General features: G+C 31.7%; 2 protein-coding genes across 2 annotated transcripts; one reads left to right on the top strand and one right to left on the bottom strand.

Moving 5' to 3' along the window:
- The first annotated feature begins 11367 nt into the window (after positions 1-11367).
- Positions 11368-14122, top strand: LOC122581734 (aquaporin TIP1-1). The gene is made up of 2 exons (XM_043754002.1): positions 11368-11812; positions 13565-14122. Exons 1-2 carry the CDS (start codon positions 11429-11431, stop codon positions 13931-13933), a joined length of 753 nt encoding a protein of 250 aa, XP_043609937.1. The 5' UTR covers positions 11368-11428; the 3' UTR covers positions 13934-14122.
- Positions 14123-14584: 462 nt separating this feature from the next.
- LOC122582911 (alpha carbonic anhydrase 4-like) lies at positions 14585-19849 on the bottom strand. Its single transcript, XM_043755341.1, has 7 exons — positions 19678-19849; positions 19033-19250; positions 16013-16119; positions 15759-15873; positions 15125-15292; positions 14930-14983; positions 14585-14817 (listed from the first exon to the last, which is right to left on the bottom strand). Exons 1-7 carry the CDS (start codon positions 19763-19765, stop codon positions 14749-14751), a joined length of 819 nt encoding a protein of 272 aa, XP_043611276.1. The 5' UTR covers positions 19766-19849; the 3' UTR covers positions 14585-14748.

Here is a 19849-nt window from a genome sequence, read left to right as displayed (position 1 = left end):
TCTTACATGTCAGCGCTATCATCTAATTATATTATTGTGTATCAACGGATATGCTTCAGAATAATCTCTTTCATGCCACCACATATAATTTTAAGTCAACAAGTGAGCATTTAGACATATGTTTATCTTTGTATGTGAAAGGAAACTTGTATTTTCTTCTAAAGAAATTTTAAGTATTTTTATATTATCTACTGGGGTAACACTCTGGTGAGAACACTTAAAAACATCATTTTGATGCATTAAAAGTCCATAAAACTAACATAGTGCATAACAAATTATCATTATTTAAGTGTTTAACAACACATTGATCCTTCAAAATCGAAAAAATCACGTTTTTTGTTTTGTGCATCCATCTTCGAGGATTGTTGAATCAAAGATCAGAGTTGTCTTTTGAAATGCGGAAGGTATGAACTTGTCTTGAATTCTTCAATCTTCGAATCTTGAAGTCTTTTCTTTGAAGTCTTGGAATGAATTTTCAGAAATATGTACTCTCCTCCTTGATGTGTGCAATATAGCTTTTGGTAAAGTGTTGTTGTATGACTTGAAGATCTTTAATTTGATGAAGACTCTTTTTGAAGCTTTTCTTCTTTTGTCTTGAATCTTCAGCCTTTTGTCCTTTGAAGCTTTGATCTTTGTCACATCGTCTTGAACACTTTCTTGGATGCATATTATCAAAATGATGCATCCAACAAAAAACGTGATTTTTTTTTATTTTGACGGATCAATGTGTTGTTAAACACTTAAATAATGATAATTAGTTATGCACTATGTCAGTTTTATGAACTTTTAATGCATCAAAATGTAGTTTTTAAGTGTTCTCATTTGTTCTCATTTTAAGTTGGTTCTCATTGATTGTCACTGTAATATATTCAAATAAGGATTAAAAAAATTATTGAAAGCATGTAAAAGTAAAAATTACTACGTGTGAATGCTAACCTCCTGATCCCATGTACTATTTGGTATTCACTAATCCCCCAGACAACACTACTAGAAAAATAGCCTTTAATGACACCTAAATTATGAAACATGCATTTTAATGACAAGCAAAAACGTGTGTCATAAAAATACTGTCATAATTTATAAAATCAGAAGGGTTTATGAGACGCAATTTTTGGTGTCATAAAAAAAGATAGTGTAACACGGGATACATTTTCTTTGTGTGTCATCCCTTCGTGTCGTCTTATAATTTTGTTACAAATATATAAAACTTGTAGTTAAACAAAATCCCTCCCAAAAGAAGCCCTACGTGTACATGGCAACGAAGAGGAGCTCCAAAATCGAACGACATCGTCTACACAAAATCGAAGCCCGAAAATCGTTCGTTTTATAGTCAAAATCTTTCAATTTGGCTGATATTCATTATTTTCTCTATCGAGTTTTGTATTTATTTTGTTAATTATTGTTTTTTCAGATCTCGAGATGAAAAGAGCTAAATCGGACAATAAAGTCGACACCAAGTATGATTTCATCATCTATTAATCTTTTTACTCTAATTTATATGTATATATATATATATATATATATACTTTTAGCATGTATAGATCAGTTTGTTTTTTTCATCAATTATCTCGTTTTTTGCTTTGTAATATATTGAAAGAACTCAACTCGACTCAACCATTTTTTTATTTTTTTTTACAAGTCGACTTTATTTTACCAATTAATACTTAGAAAAATTTTAGACAAAATAAGGTGAAAAACTCAAAATGTTCAAATTCAAAATCAAACAAATTAGAACACCTTAATATGTTATAATAAACATATCCTATAAGTTTCAGACCTTGAAAACATCGGATGAAGCTCGGAAAAATTTTGCTCGAAGACAGAGAAACTGCGGCCGCAAGCACGGTCAACCGTGCTTTGCGTCCGTGCTCTCAGAAACTGAACACCAAGAGGAAATACTGCAGACGCTGAGCACGGTCAGCCGTGTCTGCGTCTGTACTCTTACTGCACACACAAAACATCAAATTTGACTATTAACTCAATTTGGAACCTTTTCCAAACTCAAACACAAGCTCCATCACACATCAAATTTGATTTCAAACCTTCACATGACATAATTTACAACATAATTACTACATTCGAAACTTTAACAATTGAAATTTACACTAAAACAACCAAGTGGGTCACTCGCCCGCATTTACCCAAAGTGACGAAATGACCAAGTTGACTCCAAAATGATTTATATTTCAATCCACCATAGTAGTCAAGACTTCAAGACTTAAAATACATCATACACAACATTCTCATTCAAAAGACACATGTATCAAGAGTTAAGAGTTTGAGAGGGAATTAACTAGGTTTCTAACCAAAATGTCATTCTTTTATGGATGACCAAATACCTTCAAGTCACTAACACTTCAAGTCAACAACTTCAAATCAACAATACCTAGTTCCTTCTTCCGGAACCACCTATAAAATGGTAAACAACTAAAACGTAAGCAAATGCTTAGTGAATAAACTTGCATACAATTATACATACGAAGGAGGGCAAAAACACAAAAGACTATCGCATGTAGCCAATGATACCGTCATATCATCACTTGCATACTCACTTTTGCGCTAACAAAACATACATGGATCCATATACGCTAAACAATAATCTCAAGAGGTTTTTAGGCCTCAAAGGTTCTTAGGCCTTTATCTCATCTCAACTATGGGGTTCTTAGGCCCCGGCCTCAAATTAGGCCCTAACGCCGAATCGATTACCACACATGGAATCCACCATCGTATGGTAATCGACCCAACGCACATATAAGAGTCTGCAAGAGTACTCACCTCCTCCGCGACTATCAACAATCAACAATGCAACAACAAGTGCAAAGCTTTCAACCTATCAATTCAATACAATATGCACATAAGACTTTATTCACAATCTTGGCTAACTCACTTAACCAAACTAACGATTCACTAGCATTCCTATTCACCCAAACTCAATTTGCTTGAGTTGGCTTAAAATCAAGTTTTACTTAACAAAGTTCAATCTTTCAAACTCATCAATCTCAATTATCTATCATTTTGCTAAAAATCTCATTTTACAACCAACATGTGGCCATTTCATCTAGTTGCTCAAAATTTACCAAATTCTCGTTCACTAGCCTTTTCCAAACCCAAAACCCAAACCCATCTGTCATTGAGTTACTTCCACCTTTAATAACAAAATTAGGTAGTTCATCTTACCTTTTTCAACCACATTTCAATAACTAGCAAAAATTTCATCTTTTCTTGCAAACTCAAAATATTACTTTGAACTTATCAATTTCATAATCAAACATATCATATAACTCAATGACAACTAGGTTAACTAAGGAATTGGGGAGAATATAACCATAATTCATCTTCTAGCAAAAACCCCCAAATTGGTTCACTCCATGAACCCTAATTTCAAAAGAAATATGAAAACTAAATTAGGGGAATTCAATACCTCAATAAACAATAAGTTAATGCAAGACTTAAGTTGGAAATTCTTCTTCCTTTCTTTTCTCTTTGAAATTCGGCCACCACCACAATACCCACAAACCCTAACTTTTCAATTCTTGAATGAAGATTATTTGATGGTGATGATTATTATTATGGTTTCTATCCTTGGATTGGAAGAAATAATCTTTGATTTTGAAAGAAAAGGAAGGAGATTGCATGAAGAAAATGGAGGTGAAGAAAATGAGGGTGAATGGAAATATGACTCATGGAAAATTAGATGGCTGGCACTCCATAGGGATGCCTCGACCCATCTCCTAATTTGTGGGTATTTTACCCGTTATCCGCTAAAGTTCTAACTAAATTAACCCCATATCTAAAAATAGAAATTAGTTTAATGTCAAAACTACAAAAAGGGGTTAATTTATTTATCTTAAAATTATTGGAATGTTACATATATATATATATATATATATAATATACAGACAAACACATAGTTGCGATTAATTTTACTTAATTTGTGAATATATGCTCGTTTTTAATTATAAATCGATGTGATATTTTTTAAACAAATCTGTTTTTAGTTGATGTATTACAAGATCTGCTTGTGTTTTTAGAATAATTTTTTGGTAAATTTTTCATCTTTATGTATATATTAACTTGTATAATAAAAGGATTATGAGAAAACATTGGCTTCATACAACAAGAAGCTCCAAAGGTTCCATTACAGTCAAAATCGAAGCTCTAAAGGTTCAAATCGAAGTCTCATTATGACACCAAAAAGCGTGTCATCTGACCCTTTTTATCACACCAAATCGGTGTCATTAAAGGTGTTTTTCTAGTAGTGCAAGCTAGTGTCCAGGTGAATTTCAACCACTTAATAATCCTCCGATTATCTCAAAATTGCCTTTGGCAATACTCGAACCCAAGATCTCTCTTGGAAAGTGGCGGCTGGTGGCTACTGGGCTATTACCCAGTGGTTAAAAAGCCAAATACAAGATTAGAACTCACGATATCTAACTTTTAATATTATGCACAAACCACTTGATCTAACTTAAACCTAATTAACCAATACTTTATAAAATACAATTATATGAGCATATTCAAGGTGTAACTATTTTTCTACCAAAACCAAGATAAAATTGTTACAAAAGCTCGACGAAAACCATGTTACAAAATGCTTTTTTGTTTGATATATTAAAAAGTTAGACATTTTTATGATTAACAAAATCATACTCCTGCATTAAAAACAGCAAAGAGAGGTCGATGTATATTTTTATTTACGAGCATGGTACCCGCGCAATGCGACGACGGTGGTGAGGAAGGCGGTCCAGTGGCGGCGGTGATAGGGTTTTACTTTGTTAGAGATGAAAATAGTTGAAGGGCATAGTTGGTATATCACGTGAGAGGGTGTTTAGCAAGGAAGATTATTTAAGGGCGTTTTTGTCTTATCATGTTCTTAATTAAGTTAAGGGAGGAACCCAATTTATTTTATAAGGTATTATAGATAATATTTGTCCTAAATAAATATTATAAATAAAACTTTAGTGGTATCCTAGTCCTTCTATGAGGGTTTTAGGCACAGGAAGACCAAGTTCAAATAATGAAGAGACAAGATTTACTCTTATTAATCGTCGTGTCGTTTGGCGGATTAATAAGAGGTTTTTCTCCCTCCGTGGTTCTTTGAAAATTCGAATGATATCCTTCCCGAAAGATATATAAGCAGATAAGTGGTACGAACATCATCTGACAATTCAACATTAAAAAAAATTGTCCTAATATTTTTAGCAACTTTATACTTTTTCGATCCCCGAGTCAATAACGATTACCCAAATGCTATTTGGTAGTTCATAGCTCACATACATGTATGTGATTATTGCTTCCAAATCATTTTTATTGTCACTCTCATGATATTTGATATTTACGATATGATGTTCAAGATGAAAATAGTTTTTTCATATACGCTACCAACTATGTCAATTTGAAGATAATATTGTCAATGTGGTAAGTGGTTCCTAAAGTTCACTACAAGAAAAATGTCGATTAGTGACCACTTTATTTAGTGACAACTAATTTTTGGTCACTAATAATCTTATTTAGTTATCATTAAGATAAGTGGTCACTAAACAAAATTAGTCGCAAAAAATAACATTTTTTTGTCTCTAAACAAAATTAATGACGGATCTTTAGTGACGAAAAATGACCACTCAAAATTTTGATTGTTAGTGACGAAAAATTGGTAACTAACGACAATAGTGACCAAATTTTGATTGTTAGTGACGAAAATTTAGTCATTATGTTAAATTAGTGACAAAATTTGGAGTGGTCATTTTTCGTCACTAAAGGTCTGTCACTAATTTTGTTTAGAGAAGGAATGTTAGTTTTTGGTCACTAATTTTGTTTAGTGACCAAATTTAGTGACTATTTTTTTAATGGTAAGTAAATAAGTTTTTTAGTGACCAAATTTTAGTTGTCACTAAGCAAAATGGTCACTAATCGACATTTTTCTTGTAGTGGTTTTTGACCTTGAAAGTATCCATTTGAGTTCGAGTTTCACCTTTTACATTTGTGGGGTAGATTAATATAGATTTTTTGAAAGCTCTTGTTATTTAGATTAAGAGTATAATAAAATTTGATGATAATATTTAAAGATAATATTTTTAAAAAAAAAATTGGACAGCAATAGGTGAGTATTTTAATATTAGCTTGAACATATACTAATTTTGTAGGGCAAACAAACACAAAGCCCAGACTTTCATCTATGATAGCCAAAGGGGAAAAGACACCACTAACATGAGCCGAAGCCCACAACTCGCCACTATTTCAGCCGAATATAAGCTTAAGGCTACCAAAATGCAGCAGTTTTAGAAGGAGAAATAAAACCCCACGAAACCGAGTTAAAAATTGGATAAAAGTGGGTGTCTCATTTCTTCAACCGAACATTAACTTGAATATATGTGAAAAGTAAAACTCAAACAAAGATTATTATAGTAGATTTGATTATCATACATGTTTGTGATTTATTTGATTAGTAAAGCATTCAAAACTGATTAGCATGGGTTTATAAAATTGCAAATATATGCCAGTAACAAAAGTGGATAAATAAACCTGTTTAATTAGGTTTCGAACAATTAATATATATATAATAGAGAAAAAGTGAGTATGAGTCTTTTATGCAACCAACTTGAATAAAAAACCCTTCACATATCAATATTTTAATATTTTGAATAAATATTTGGCCCTCATGATTTTTATGGTTTTAAAAAAAGTATGTGAGAGATTTTTCACCAAACTTAAATGTTTAACAGCCTCATATTCCTTTCCCCCTATATAATAACCTAAACTTCTATAAACAAATCAACCAATTAGGACACTGCTAGACATAACTACACTACACCTGCACGACTTCGATTATACACAAATAATACTATGCAATGAAACTTTTTATTTCTGATATAGTTTAAGCTAATTTTAACATTTAATATAGTTTGGTATTTTATGTTGGAAAATGATTAATCAACCTAATTGGTGTGCCTAAAGATATGCCTAAAACCTTAGGAAGTTGACATATGGAATACACTAATTCTCTTTCCTAATATTGCCCCCTGATTTTTCCACGTGTCATCATTCTAATATTGCCCCCTAATATTGTCCCTGATTTTATATTCTAGATCCACAGGTATAGTTTCAGAAATGAACAGTGCATATGTCTGTGATTAATTTAGTGGACTTGACTAATCACATCGCAATACTAATCATGGTTGATTGTTTATATATATATATATATATATATATATATATATTAAATAAATAGGGATAATATAACTTATATGTTAACCAGATAGCAATATTCCTTTTATTCAATATACTATACAAAAGCTATATGGGATAACATTATTAAAGAAAATTAAGTATAAGTTTAAACTTATTCCGCGGGCAAAGTAATTTGTCATTGACTAATTTTTTCATAATCATAAATTAGTACATTACATAATAATTTTCTAACAAATTCAAATCAATTAAATCAGATATTTGATTATTCATTTATTTGCTATCAAATAATAACTCGACAAAAAAGTTAAATTACATAACAAATCAATTAACTTCATGTTCGATCTATTACAATACCAATATAACTCCGTCTTTTATACAACCATCACGGACCACCATAGGAAGTTATTGGTCGTTGTAGGTAGGGTATAATCAGTGGCGTAGCTAGCGTTTGTATCTTGGATGGGGCGAAACAAAATACAACAAGTACCGAAAGATGTTTGAAAAAAGTTACGATCCTAACCTTTATTGTCTTTTCGTCATAGCTCTTCAAATATTACAAACTAGGAAATTTCCGGCCATGCGTTGCGGGGCATCAATTGTTGTGTTGAAACGATTGTATTATTTAGTATATTTGCGTTGAATTAACAAAAATTATGTCATGCATAAGTTTGTTTAAAAGTTTATCATATCACATATATATTTATTTAAAAGCAAAACCACAATAGTTTCCGTCTGCATCTTGCATAGTTTCAATTAGTTCGGTTACCTTTTGTTATTAATGATGTGTCGTTATATATGTTTGTTAAAATATTTGACATAGATATTTATTCAAAGGTAATACAAAAAAAATAGGTTTGATATACTATTTGAAAACCCAAAAGAAAAAAAAATGTAAAAAACTAAGAAGTAACTCGTAATTTTTAATCTTAAAGGGATCCAATGTGGTAAATCTGAAAATTGTTACATAAAAATAAATGTTTTCAATATAATTATTTGAAAGAGGAAAAGTATTTTTGGTTTTTCAAAGACAGAAAGTTTAAGAAAAAAAAGGGTGGTTTGTTTATTAGATATTTATAAATAGTCAGGGGTAAAATGAGAATACTAAAAAAAATGCTTAAATTTCCTAAAATAGATATCCAATATGTTTAATAAGAGAACATATATATATATATATATATATATATAGGAAAGATATTTATAGTACAGACATTACAAAAAATACAGTTGTAAGTTAACTTACTTCCTTCTATCTCCGATTACCACCATGATCCTCCGGCAACGGCTACCATCTTCGGAGGATCATGGTGGTGATCGGAGATGATCATGGTGGTGGTTGGCGGCGGCAGTTTCGCCGCTGAAGAAGGACGAAATTAGAAGAAGGAAGTAAGTTAACTTACACATGTACTATCTAAACAAGCTCGAAATTGACTATAGCTCGACCGAGCCTTTATTTTCAAGCTGGAGCTCGAGCTCGCCTTATGTGTTGACACTTTCGAGCTCGACTCGATTAAAAATTATATTAAGTTTCAAATTAAATTAGTCCTATAAGCTCGACAATTTCAAGCTTGACTCGATTAAGTTTGGCTCGGTAGGAAATTAATTATGTAAAAATATATAATATTCAAGGGTAAAATTGTAAATAACAACAAGCTCGATTAAGCTCGTGAACTTCTCGAGTAGGGTATATTGAGGCTCGAGCTCGACTCGAAAGTCTACTCGAGTAGCTCGAGCTTGGCTCGACTAAGACCGAGTTGATTTGGAGTAATTTGCGAGTCAATTTCGGATAATTCGTGAACTGTATCGTATCATTTACACCCTTAGTTACAGGTGAATGTCTTCACTTGCAACCTTTTAGGCGGAGAAAAAATGGAACTTGAACTATAGAGACCAAAACATAAATATTTTATTTAGATGAGTGAAATTAAGTATCTATCAAACTTTATATAATTTTATGTAGTATACTTTATAAATTACCATACATATATTTAGGACATAACAAAACAAACTTTGACTCTTTGAGGGAGTTAGGAAGGTCACAACTCCCCTCATCTCCATTCAATTTTATCCTTGCTTTTGGTTCAATTTTATTTTACTAGCACAATTCCTAGTACACATGTATTGCCTATGTCTACACTTTAATTAGACTCCAAGAAACAAATCGATTATTTAATAGTGAACAAAGGAATTAATCATATGAATACATGAATGTATCAATCAGAAATACGTTACTGCTATGTTAATATGTCACTCAAAGTTTTTGCGGAAGACTAAAGACAATCTGTATGTTACTAAATACCAAAAATCCATCGTACAACACAACAACACATACCAATTACCTATTAGTCTATTACATATACCCAAAAAAGTTACATTGTGTCAGCAATTACGATTTACCTTTTACCAGCTTATTGCTTTCACACAAGAAAAAAGAGTTTGTAAGCAATTACTTTGTATATAGAATAAAATATTACAGATAAGTTAAAAGGAAAGTAGCTTTTTCATGGATTGTCTATCCAGACTAACATGGACGTGTCCCTTTTGGTTTATCCATTGATTCGCTGGAATGATAGGGTGGATGGATTTATTTCATGATTCATAATATTTCAAACTATGAAAGAAAGTACTTTAGCTTTAGTTTAAAAAGTCATTCTCTATTTAAAAATAGAGATTTTATGTTCAAGCATTGCTGAAGACATATGAAGTCCTTTTATGATGACTTAGGTATACTCAGGTTCAATTCTAAGGGGCAGGGTTTACCCCTAAATCCCTAATAATCATCGTGTCTTCGGGCAGATTAGTAGGGGTTATTCCCTTATCGGGTATTTGAAATAGACATTTCTACGTCGAGAGAGCTCTCTAACACGAACCCAGACCTTCTATATATTGTCGAATCACGATACGAAGTTTCAAACGGAATATACCTTTAAAAAATAAAAATAAAATTTTTTTTTTTAAAAAACACTGAACACAAGTTGTCAAGTTCCATGCCCGTAAATTTAGTAAACGTTGGATCAATTTAGGAAAATGTAAGTTTAAATTAAGCTCGCGCGCTAGCTCTAAAAGACGGTTTCTTTTTTCTTCTAAGATTCAAACTAGATGGGTGACCGCGCGTTGCAACAGCTCCATTTAAAAAACGATTGTTAAGTGTGGTGATAATGGATACGTAAGACGATGATCGGGGCGTCGGTGATGAAGGATACTGTCACACTGAAAAGTAATAGTATGAAAGAAGTAGTGTGAAAGAAACGTATTTTACTTATTTTAAGGTTAGGGGTAATTTATGATTATTGTAAAAAGTGCTTAAAGTCTTAAATTCTATTTTCTTTATAAGGGTTAGTTTATAGATTTATAGATAGATGTAGATTATAGATATGTATTTATTTTCTGCTTTACGATGTATAATTAGTCTATAATGCTAGCTAGCTAGCTTGTAACTACTAACTATAAAGATTTTTATAACTATGTATGATCTATACTTTGTTATAGATTATCTAAAGCTGTTAATTAATTTAAATTTTAAATTAATGTAATACCTAGTATATCTTACCACTTATATTTCAATTAATAACTATCTTCAATTCTAAGCTCAAACTAACTTTCTACCTCTTATGTAATTAACTAATTATAACTTATCATTACTACTGTAATTCAATTATTAAGATTTCAAACATGTCTTACAAAACAAAGTTTTACAAAATTTACATATATACATATATATATATATATATATACATATACAGTAAGGTTGCGTGAGCACTATGTTAGTATCTTACAAAATTCAATTTCGATTATAATCTATACCAAAATCTGAATTATGGAACCGGTATAGTCTTATAAGTTTTAAAGTGGTTCGGATATTGATGGTTTAAACGGGTCGAAACCAATTAATAATGAAGATACATAGTTAGATAAGTACTTGCATTATTAAAGTTTAAATTAACAAATAAAAATGAGATAATTATATTTGACTTCAACTACTTGATCGATCATTTCCAATAATCAAAATTCTAAATTTAGAAAGGCGACATTTAACACCAACTACTCTTTAATAAACTAAACAATAGACTATACAGAAACTTTGTGACCGGTAAAACCGGCAGTAGCTGGTAAACCATTATCACTTGACCACTATATAATCACCTTATTTGCATGCAAAGAGAAAACACCTTAAAACTTCAAACAATTTTCCATCCTCTAATTAGCCTCAGTACTCCACCATTCCTTATATAAACCTTTAACCATGCCAGTCCGAGCAATCGCGGTGGGACGACACGAGGAGCTTAGCCACCCGGACACGATAAAAGCCGGGGTGGCCGAGTTCATCTCCACGCTCATATTTGTCTTTGCAGGGTCAGGGTCAGGGATGGCATTCAATAAGCTAACAAGTGATGGTGCAGCCACTCCTGCTGGCCTCACATCGGCTGCTATTGCCCATGCTTTTGCACTTTTCGTTGCGGTTTCCGTAGGTGCTAATATTTCGGGTGGACATGTCAACCCCGCGGTCACCTTTGGTGCCTTTGTTGGGGGTAACATCACTTTGTTGCGTGGTATTGTTTATGTCATTGCTCAGTTGCTTGGATCCACTGTTGCTTGCTTGCTACTTAAGTTTGTCACTAATGACATGGTGAGCATTCAATTTTATTTTTATTTTTTAAGCTAAACGATAGATCTTGTTTATAATCGAGATAACGGTTAAAACAAGAAAATATAAAATAGAAAAAGTATTCAATTCAAAGAAGCTAAATTAAGTTAGTATTTAGTAAACCATAAAATAAAAAGCATGTAAACCAGAAAAACTCAAAACCGATTCTAGTGGTTCTGTTTTAGGATCCGACCCATTATTCTACGTTACCAATTAAGTTTGTGATTAATATTTACTATATAAGTATAAGTAGATTTTAATCTAAGCACTAAATTTTGTTACGGATTATGGAGTGCATTTTTACTAGTATTTTAGTCTTAGAAGAATAGTTAGATATATACTGCATTTGAATAGATTAGTTCGTTTATTGTATAGTTGTTTTAATAAACTTCTAGGAATTTGGCTTTTAGCAAAACTCATTATTAGATAACAAAAGAAAGAAAAGAAAGTGAATTGACCCAATCTGGATAAAATGATTTTAATTTGTCATATTATCTATCTGTATTATATTATAAAGCAGATTTCTTTCAGATTTTCAACATTGAGTTGAAAATTTTCAATATTGATTTTAAGTACATCCCCAAAATACCCCTCTCATCTATTCTATATTTATCTAAAATAATCATAATACCCTTTCTCTCTCCTCAAATCTCAACTAATCATCTTTTTTCTCTCTCCTCCATAAATTATTTATTCCTCTCATTCATTCAAAATCTTTTATCTCAAAAATCATACGTCGATAAATTATAAAAATTGTATGGGTGTTTTTAAAAGTTCATGCTCTTTCATTAGAGATGTCATTCGATATACTTTCGACGAATTTTTAAATCCGAGGCCGAAGGGCGGAGACAGTAGGCATTTGACTATCACACTCTCTGACCTAGCTATCACCCCCACCATCTCACCGCCGCAACGCGCGGGTACTTACTCTCGTACTATATTAAGCAAATTCACTTTTCAACTTTCAACATTCAATTCAACAATATACATATATTAATGCATAATGTACCATACATCAATGCATACAACTTTCTCTCTCCTCCATAAATCATTTTATTCCTCTAATTTTTTCAAAATCTTTTATCTCAAATACCGTACATCGATAAATTATAAAAATTACATGGGTGTTCTTAAATTTCATGCTCTTTCATAAAAGATGTCATTCGATATACTTTCGACGAATTTTTTCTATACTATATTATAAAGCAAATTCACTTTTTCAACTTTCAACATTCAATTCAACAATATACACATATTAATGCATCATGTACCATACGTCAATGTATACAACTTTTTCTCTCCTCCATAAATCATTTTATTCCTCTAATTCTTTCAAAATCTTTTATCTCAAAAACCGTACATCGATAAATTATAAAAATTATATGGGTGTTCTTAAAATTTCATGCTCTTTCATTAGAGATGTCATTCGATATACTTTCGACGAGTTTTTAAATCCGAGTGTGGAGCCCGTACGACTAAGGCATTTGACTATGACACTTTATGACATATAACCTCTTATGACCTATCACACTTTATGACCTATCACCCTCATCATTTTACCGTCGCAACGCGCAAGTACTTGCTCTCGTATCTACTAGTATGTCCCAATGGAACCAATTTATATCCACATGTTGTTGGTCATAGTTAGTATGCCTTTTTTTTTCCATCTATATATGTGAGTGTGAAAATGGGAAACTATAATACGACTTAAGGCTAAATGTGGTTATTTTGTAGGCCGTGGGTGCATTCTCGTTGTCCACAGGAGTTGGAGTATCAAACGCATTGGTCTTCGAGATTGTAATGACATTCGGTCTTGTTTACACAGTCTACGCAACCGCAGTTGACCCAAAGAAGGGTAGTTTGGGAACAATTGCCCCAATTGCCATTGGTTTCATTGTTGGTGCCAATATTTTGGCTGGTGGAGCATTCACCGGAGCATCCATGAACCCAGCAGTATCTTTCGGGCCCGCTTTGGTGAGCTGGACCTGGGCCAACCACTGGGTGTATTGGGTTGGGCCTTTGGTTGGTGGTGGTATTGCTGGACTTGTTTATGAGTTCCTCTTTATTAACCAAACCCATGACCATTTGCCCACATCAGCCTAAAGTTCATAAAAAGTAAAAACGAACTTCTCAAAATTACTCGTATAAACATAGTATTTTTTTTCGGGTTTTTATTGGTGCATTTCTTTCGTTGGTGGTTGTTGATATCTCGACAAATTGTAATTTGTGGACATTGGATTGTGATTTCTCCATATCGTTCTAATGTTTTGTAAATTTGCGGTTTCTGTTGTATATTTATTGTTGCTTTTATGTTTCTTTTATTTATTCATTGGGAGATTTTTCCCAAGTAAATGAATGAAAAGAAGATGTTTGGGACGTATATATCATGGTTTGTCTACCTAAAAAATGAGCATCATCTTAATTTATGTAACTTAACTTTTATAAAACTATTTTAATGTAATAACGACGAAGACAAATAACTTTAACAATTAGCCTAACAGAAAGTATATAGCCAATATATGTGTTAGAATTTAGAAAATGCATAATAGAGTTGCAACAAACCCACTAAAGTCTAAAGGGCCTGAAATTGGTGTTGGTATAAAATCACAAAGAATTGGGCCCGTTATTGATGAATTATATGGCCCTTTAATATCTGTTAATGGATTGATAAACATTCGAGTATTTAGAATTTAATAAAAGTGTTATTGATGAATTATATGGCTCTTTAATACTGTACATGTTATCTCCATATAATAGAAGTGGTTTTGGACGAGTGAAAAGTACGTGCATCTTCAATTATGCAAACATTCGAGTAAACATTAAAAAAGGATTTCCTTGAATTTCATCTTTCAAATCTCTATATATATATACACACGAAGAAAAAGCAAATATAGAGTAGATAATTGAAGAAGGTCGATCTAGGGACCAACAAGTTGAATGTCTCTTTGATGGTGTGGTTGTAGTGGCCTTGCATTTTTTGCCGCATGCTGCAATTTATTGACAAATAATATTTTTTCATTTTAGAACATTAAGCAAATCAATAATGAGCTTGAAATATTCCAAACTATTTTCCAATTAGAAAAATAAAATTATGCTTACATCGTGAACAGCCTCTCGAAGCAATTTTACTTGATCTAGCGACACAGACCTCACCTGCATCATATATTCCGAAGATATCATCAAAATCCAACATATATTCATTCTCAGTATATATAACACCAAATAAGTGCAACATTCCAAGTACACTTTAATAACAAAAAAACATATGAATTACGCAGTCATGACTATATATACCTTTTTGCTAATGGTCCAAATGACACCTTCGGTACATGGAGGCACGGTGAGTGAGCCAATATAGTTGTAGTATCTTCGGCGACTCATCTTGATTTCTTTTGGATCAATCACTCCTGGGTCTCTGTGTTTGTTATCTTGATTCACCAATGATGTTATGTTTCCAACCAACTGATATATACATGGATCAATCAACAAATCCACTAGTCATTGTCACTATATATGTTTGTCGGTTTCAATGTGACACAAACTTGTTAAGGTTAGATTCATTTTATATAAGTTATCGTCATAACAATTACAAAGACAATATCTTCTGGCACATTTTTAAGCACAATATCTTCAGTTATAATTTATAAAACACACGTTGTGCCCGATTCATGAAAATTAGTAATTGTATCTTTATAATTGTTGTAGCTAGCAAGCACATATAACTTAACTTGGAACATGTTATCGACATAACTAAAGCCACATTTTTCTAGTCCGTAAAGTTCAATTATTCAATGTAACATTAATTAATGCAGCACGTCTCAGCCCATTCAGGTTATCTATAAATGTTATTTTACTGCTAAATGGTTAAGGTTAATATGTAGTGAACTAAAATATATGTGGATATCTAAAAGAAAAAAAATGATTATACCTTGGAGAGAAAATGATTAGGCTTTCCAATTTTGTAAAGGACCCCAATGACTGCTATCTGGTGTTTGGAGTTTGGATCAGTGCTCTTGTGAACCATATGTAGCTCCAATGAATATCTACAAAATTATTAATTTCCTATTACATATATTGTTCAACGAATTGCAATGTCAACTGCACAAATAGATGGAGACTAAGTCTCGCTATGTAACGCATAAGAACTATACTAACTAAGCGGTAATACAAAAAGGCTCGGACCTTCTACTGTTAATGGTATGCTCAGAAGGCGAGTGCCAATGGGCTTGTTTTAGTTCGTATGCAGTCCCATTTATTTCAATTGAACCTGCATCGCCCTCCCAATGAACCTGCACACCATATATCCATTCAAGTCAATCAAAAAGTCAAGCATGGTAATTCTTTTGGCATTCAGTAATGATGTGTTGTTATATATTTACAGAAGCAGGAATTAGAACTAAACTTTTTTATAATTATATTACTATCAAAACTTTTTCTTATCATAATAAAACTGAATTTGGTAACTAATGTTAGTTTTGATATATACTCCGTAGTTTTTTAGGTAAAATAAAACAAATATTAAAGTAAAACAAACAAAACAATAGGTTTTTTCTTCAGTGAAGATCACCATGCATCATAGAAATCATCGTATTGCTTCGTGAATCTTCGTGCATCAATTTAACCATAATCTAAGGGTCAAGATCTTGTCTTATTTGTTTTATATTAATAATTGTTTTACAATACCCAACCCCTATCTAGGTTTTACTTTGCTAATAATCCATAGTAGTAAACCATCCAGGTTTTAATTCGTTTAAAACGGTAAGGGCGTGTTTGGTAAACATCCCTTGTTTTCTAATTTTGTTTTTCAAAAAAACATATAAAAAAAAAACAGAAAACGCGTCCTAATCATAGTTTTCTAAGAAGGTTTTCCAGGAAAACAAAAAACAATGTTTTCTATTTTTCAATATAAACTTGAAAACATGTTTTTCTTGTTTTTCATTTTTTATTTCCTCCCTCCCCCTCCCCTCACATATGGAACTTGTTTTCTCGTTTTCTATTTCGAACGCGTTTTTAATATTTTTATATGTTTTCTAAAAAATGAAAACCCCTTTTATTTTGTAAAAAAATTATAAATAAAAAACTAGTAAATATTCAACCAAACGGGCCCTAAACTATTTTAATCTTGTTGCCAAACTACACGTATATCTACATATTTCGGGGGAATTTCCAAACCTCAATAATCATTCCCACATATAAAGAAAATGGGGCTCGAACTCAAATAGAATACCCCGTTGATAAGCCATCGGGCCATCCAACGTTGTCTAAGTATGGGTCTTCTTACCGATTAACCCATATAGCTGGGATTTATTTGAGTAAAAACTGTTTTCTAAGATAACGTGACAGACAATAATCGAGAGTGTATTTTCCATTTTTCCTAATGCCCATGCCTCAAACATTATTAGCAAAACACCACATGTTCACCTCGATATGTGTGATTCAAAGTTAAACAATATTTTATTTTAAGTGTTCATGTGTAACAGCTGGGATAGACATATATTTCTGCATCTTGTCTGGTATAAACATATACTCGTATTTAGTAATAAAAGTACGAGTACTAGAAAAGTAGAAATTAATCTAGCTAAATTGTATATATTCAAACTCAATTTTCCATTTTGACGGAGAAAATCGAAAGGAAATTAGGATAAGCTATTCCTTTTCTCAAAATGTGGCTATATTGACACGACTTCATCTAATGATTCCACCATTCTTAGGATGATTTTAAAGAAATTAATTTTCAAAACTATGAACATCTATTACCTACAAGCTACCGCAACTATATAAAAGAAAATAACCTCAATACCTAATTTTTTTTAAAAATACATCAATATACCCAAGTTTTTAAGATTTTTACAAAATATCCAACAAAATCGCAATAAATTTCAAAAATCGCAATAAGATTCCGAAAATCGCAACGAGATTATATAAAATCGCAATGGCATTTCTAAAATCCCATAAAGATTTAACAAAATCGCATAAAGATTTAACCATAATCGCATAAAGATTTTATAAATCTCATAAAGATTTTGTACATATAAAGTTCTTTATGAGATTCTAAGTTCTTTATGTGATTCTGAAATCTTTATGCGATTTTTCAATGTTCTTTATAAGATTTTTAATTTTCTTTATGCGAATTTCATAATCTTATTACGATTTTAACAATTTCATTGCAATTTTTTAAAATTATTACGATTTTTGTGGGTATTTTAATAAAATCTAAAAAAACTTTGACAAATTAATAAAAAAATTTTTAAAAAATGGATATTGAGATTATTTTCTCTATTAAACTAGATGAATAACATGTGTCTTGGGCCCTTGGCCAATTACAATCCCCAGTCCCCACCTCTCTTTTGTGGGTCCATCCCACCCGCTATTTCTCGTAAAATATATATTGAAAATTTGAGTTGTAAAATAGAAAAAGTTATGAAATTTTTTGAAAAGAAACTTGAGTTGTGAAATCAAAAAAATTCTGAACAACATTCGTGCCAAGGTTGTCTTTTCCTCATTATAGATAGCGGCGGGATACGCAAATTATATAGCCCGTAAGTGTATATCAATTGAAATGCTAAACTTAAATAAAATTATCAACACACTTGTATATGTTGAAAAGAAAAAGATGAAGAATGGAAAAGATTTCAATACAAGTTAAATCATATTTATGTAACATCGGTTTTGTGATCTTATATTCATAACATTTATTGTAAATAATGATGTCACCTTCATCAACAAACATATTCCCCGTCGACTGTTAATTTTGACTTGTTAAGTTTTCTGCTTACAATTTTAACCATAAATATTTTTTTTTGTTATATAATAGTAGACGAAAGTTATATTAATGAAAAATACATTGAAAACCCAATCCGTCTATATATTTTATAAGAAGTGTCATATAGTATAGACAAATATTTTCATGGTCAAAGTTTAAAGTATAGACAAATATTTTTATGGTCAAAGTTTAAAGCAGAAGACTTGACAAGTCAAAATTAGACATTTAATACGGGACGAATAGAATGTATCCCAAATTTTAACTAATCATTCAGAAATATGACTTCATAAATAAAAGACATTATGCTTAAGGGTGTTTGGAATTGCTTATAAACATTTTTTTTTTTAAAAAAAAGTAGGTATTTATTTGTATTGTTATAATTTATCGGCTAACAAAAACAAAACAATAATATACAGAACATTTCCAAAGTATATCTCACCGCAATGTCGTGGCCGCGGTTAATGATAATGGCAGGGCATGGTTTGTAGTTCCTCGATAACTTGTTTGATTTGTGAATGATATCAACTCTTTCATTCGACAAGTCAATTGGTGACTGCATTTTGCCCTTGTTACATGCCGACCATTCTTTGTGTAGCTTCCCCCATTTTCCAGGTCCTTTTTCGCCATCTTTGATATAGTCGAACTCCTTCTCATTTTCTAACACACACAAGAATGCCTTTATAATTATATGCTAGCTAGAAAGGTTTATTTACTTTAGACTCTCAATATTTGAGATGATCAATCAATTTCTTACGAAATTAGAAACTGTCATAGTGTCTTGATGGACCATTTGTAACTATTTGTGTGAGAATATATACTTACCTTGCATGGAAAGGGTAAAAAAAAAAAAAGAAAAAGAATATTGCTATCGTACTTTAACCGAAACTAAATACATCAAAACTAACAAAATCGTACAATTACTCCCGTGACCTTTCGTCAATGGGTCACAATGTAAGGATCAGTTGGGCAATTTTTTTAGGTAGCCGTTTGCCAAAAGTTTAGTTGATGAAAAAGCTAAAAGTGTGTCGTCTCGCATAGATAGATATAAGTAATTGTGTATAATGGTTAATTAAGAAATACATACCTACTTCTTGGGCATAGATTAAATTGGGAAAGACATTAATAGTAAGTAAAACTATTAGTAGAGACAGAATTATGGAGCCAATGCGCATTGTGTGGTTATGGAGATGGATAGTTGTGATGGAGGTGAAGGAGGAAAAAGAAGAAGAAAAAGGAATGGAGATTTACTCAAGAAG

This window comes from Erigeron canadensis, chromosome 9 (genome assembly GCF_010389155.1).
Source record: "Erigeron canadensis isolate Cc75 chromosome 9, C_canadensis_v1, whole genome shotgun sequence".
NCBI classification, from domain to species: domain Eukaryota; kingdom Viridiplantae; phylum Streptophyta; class Magnoliopsida; order Asterales; family Asteraceae; genus Erigeron; species Erigeron canadensis.
Note: the sequence above shows the minus strand (reverse complement) of the source record. Positions and strands in the feature narration are given on the sequence as shown.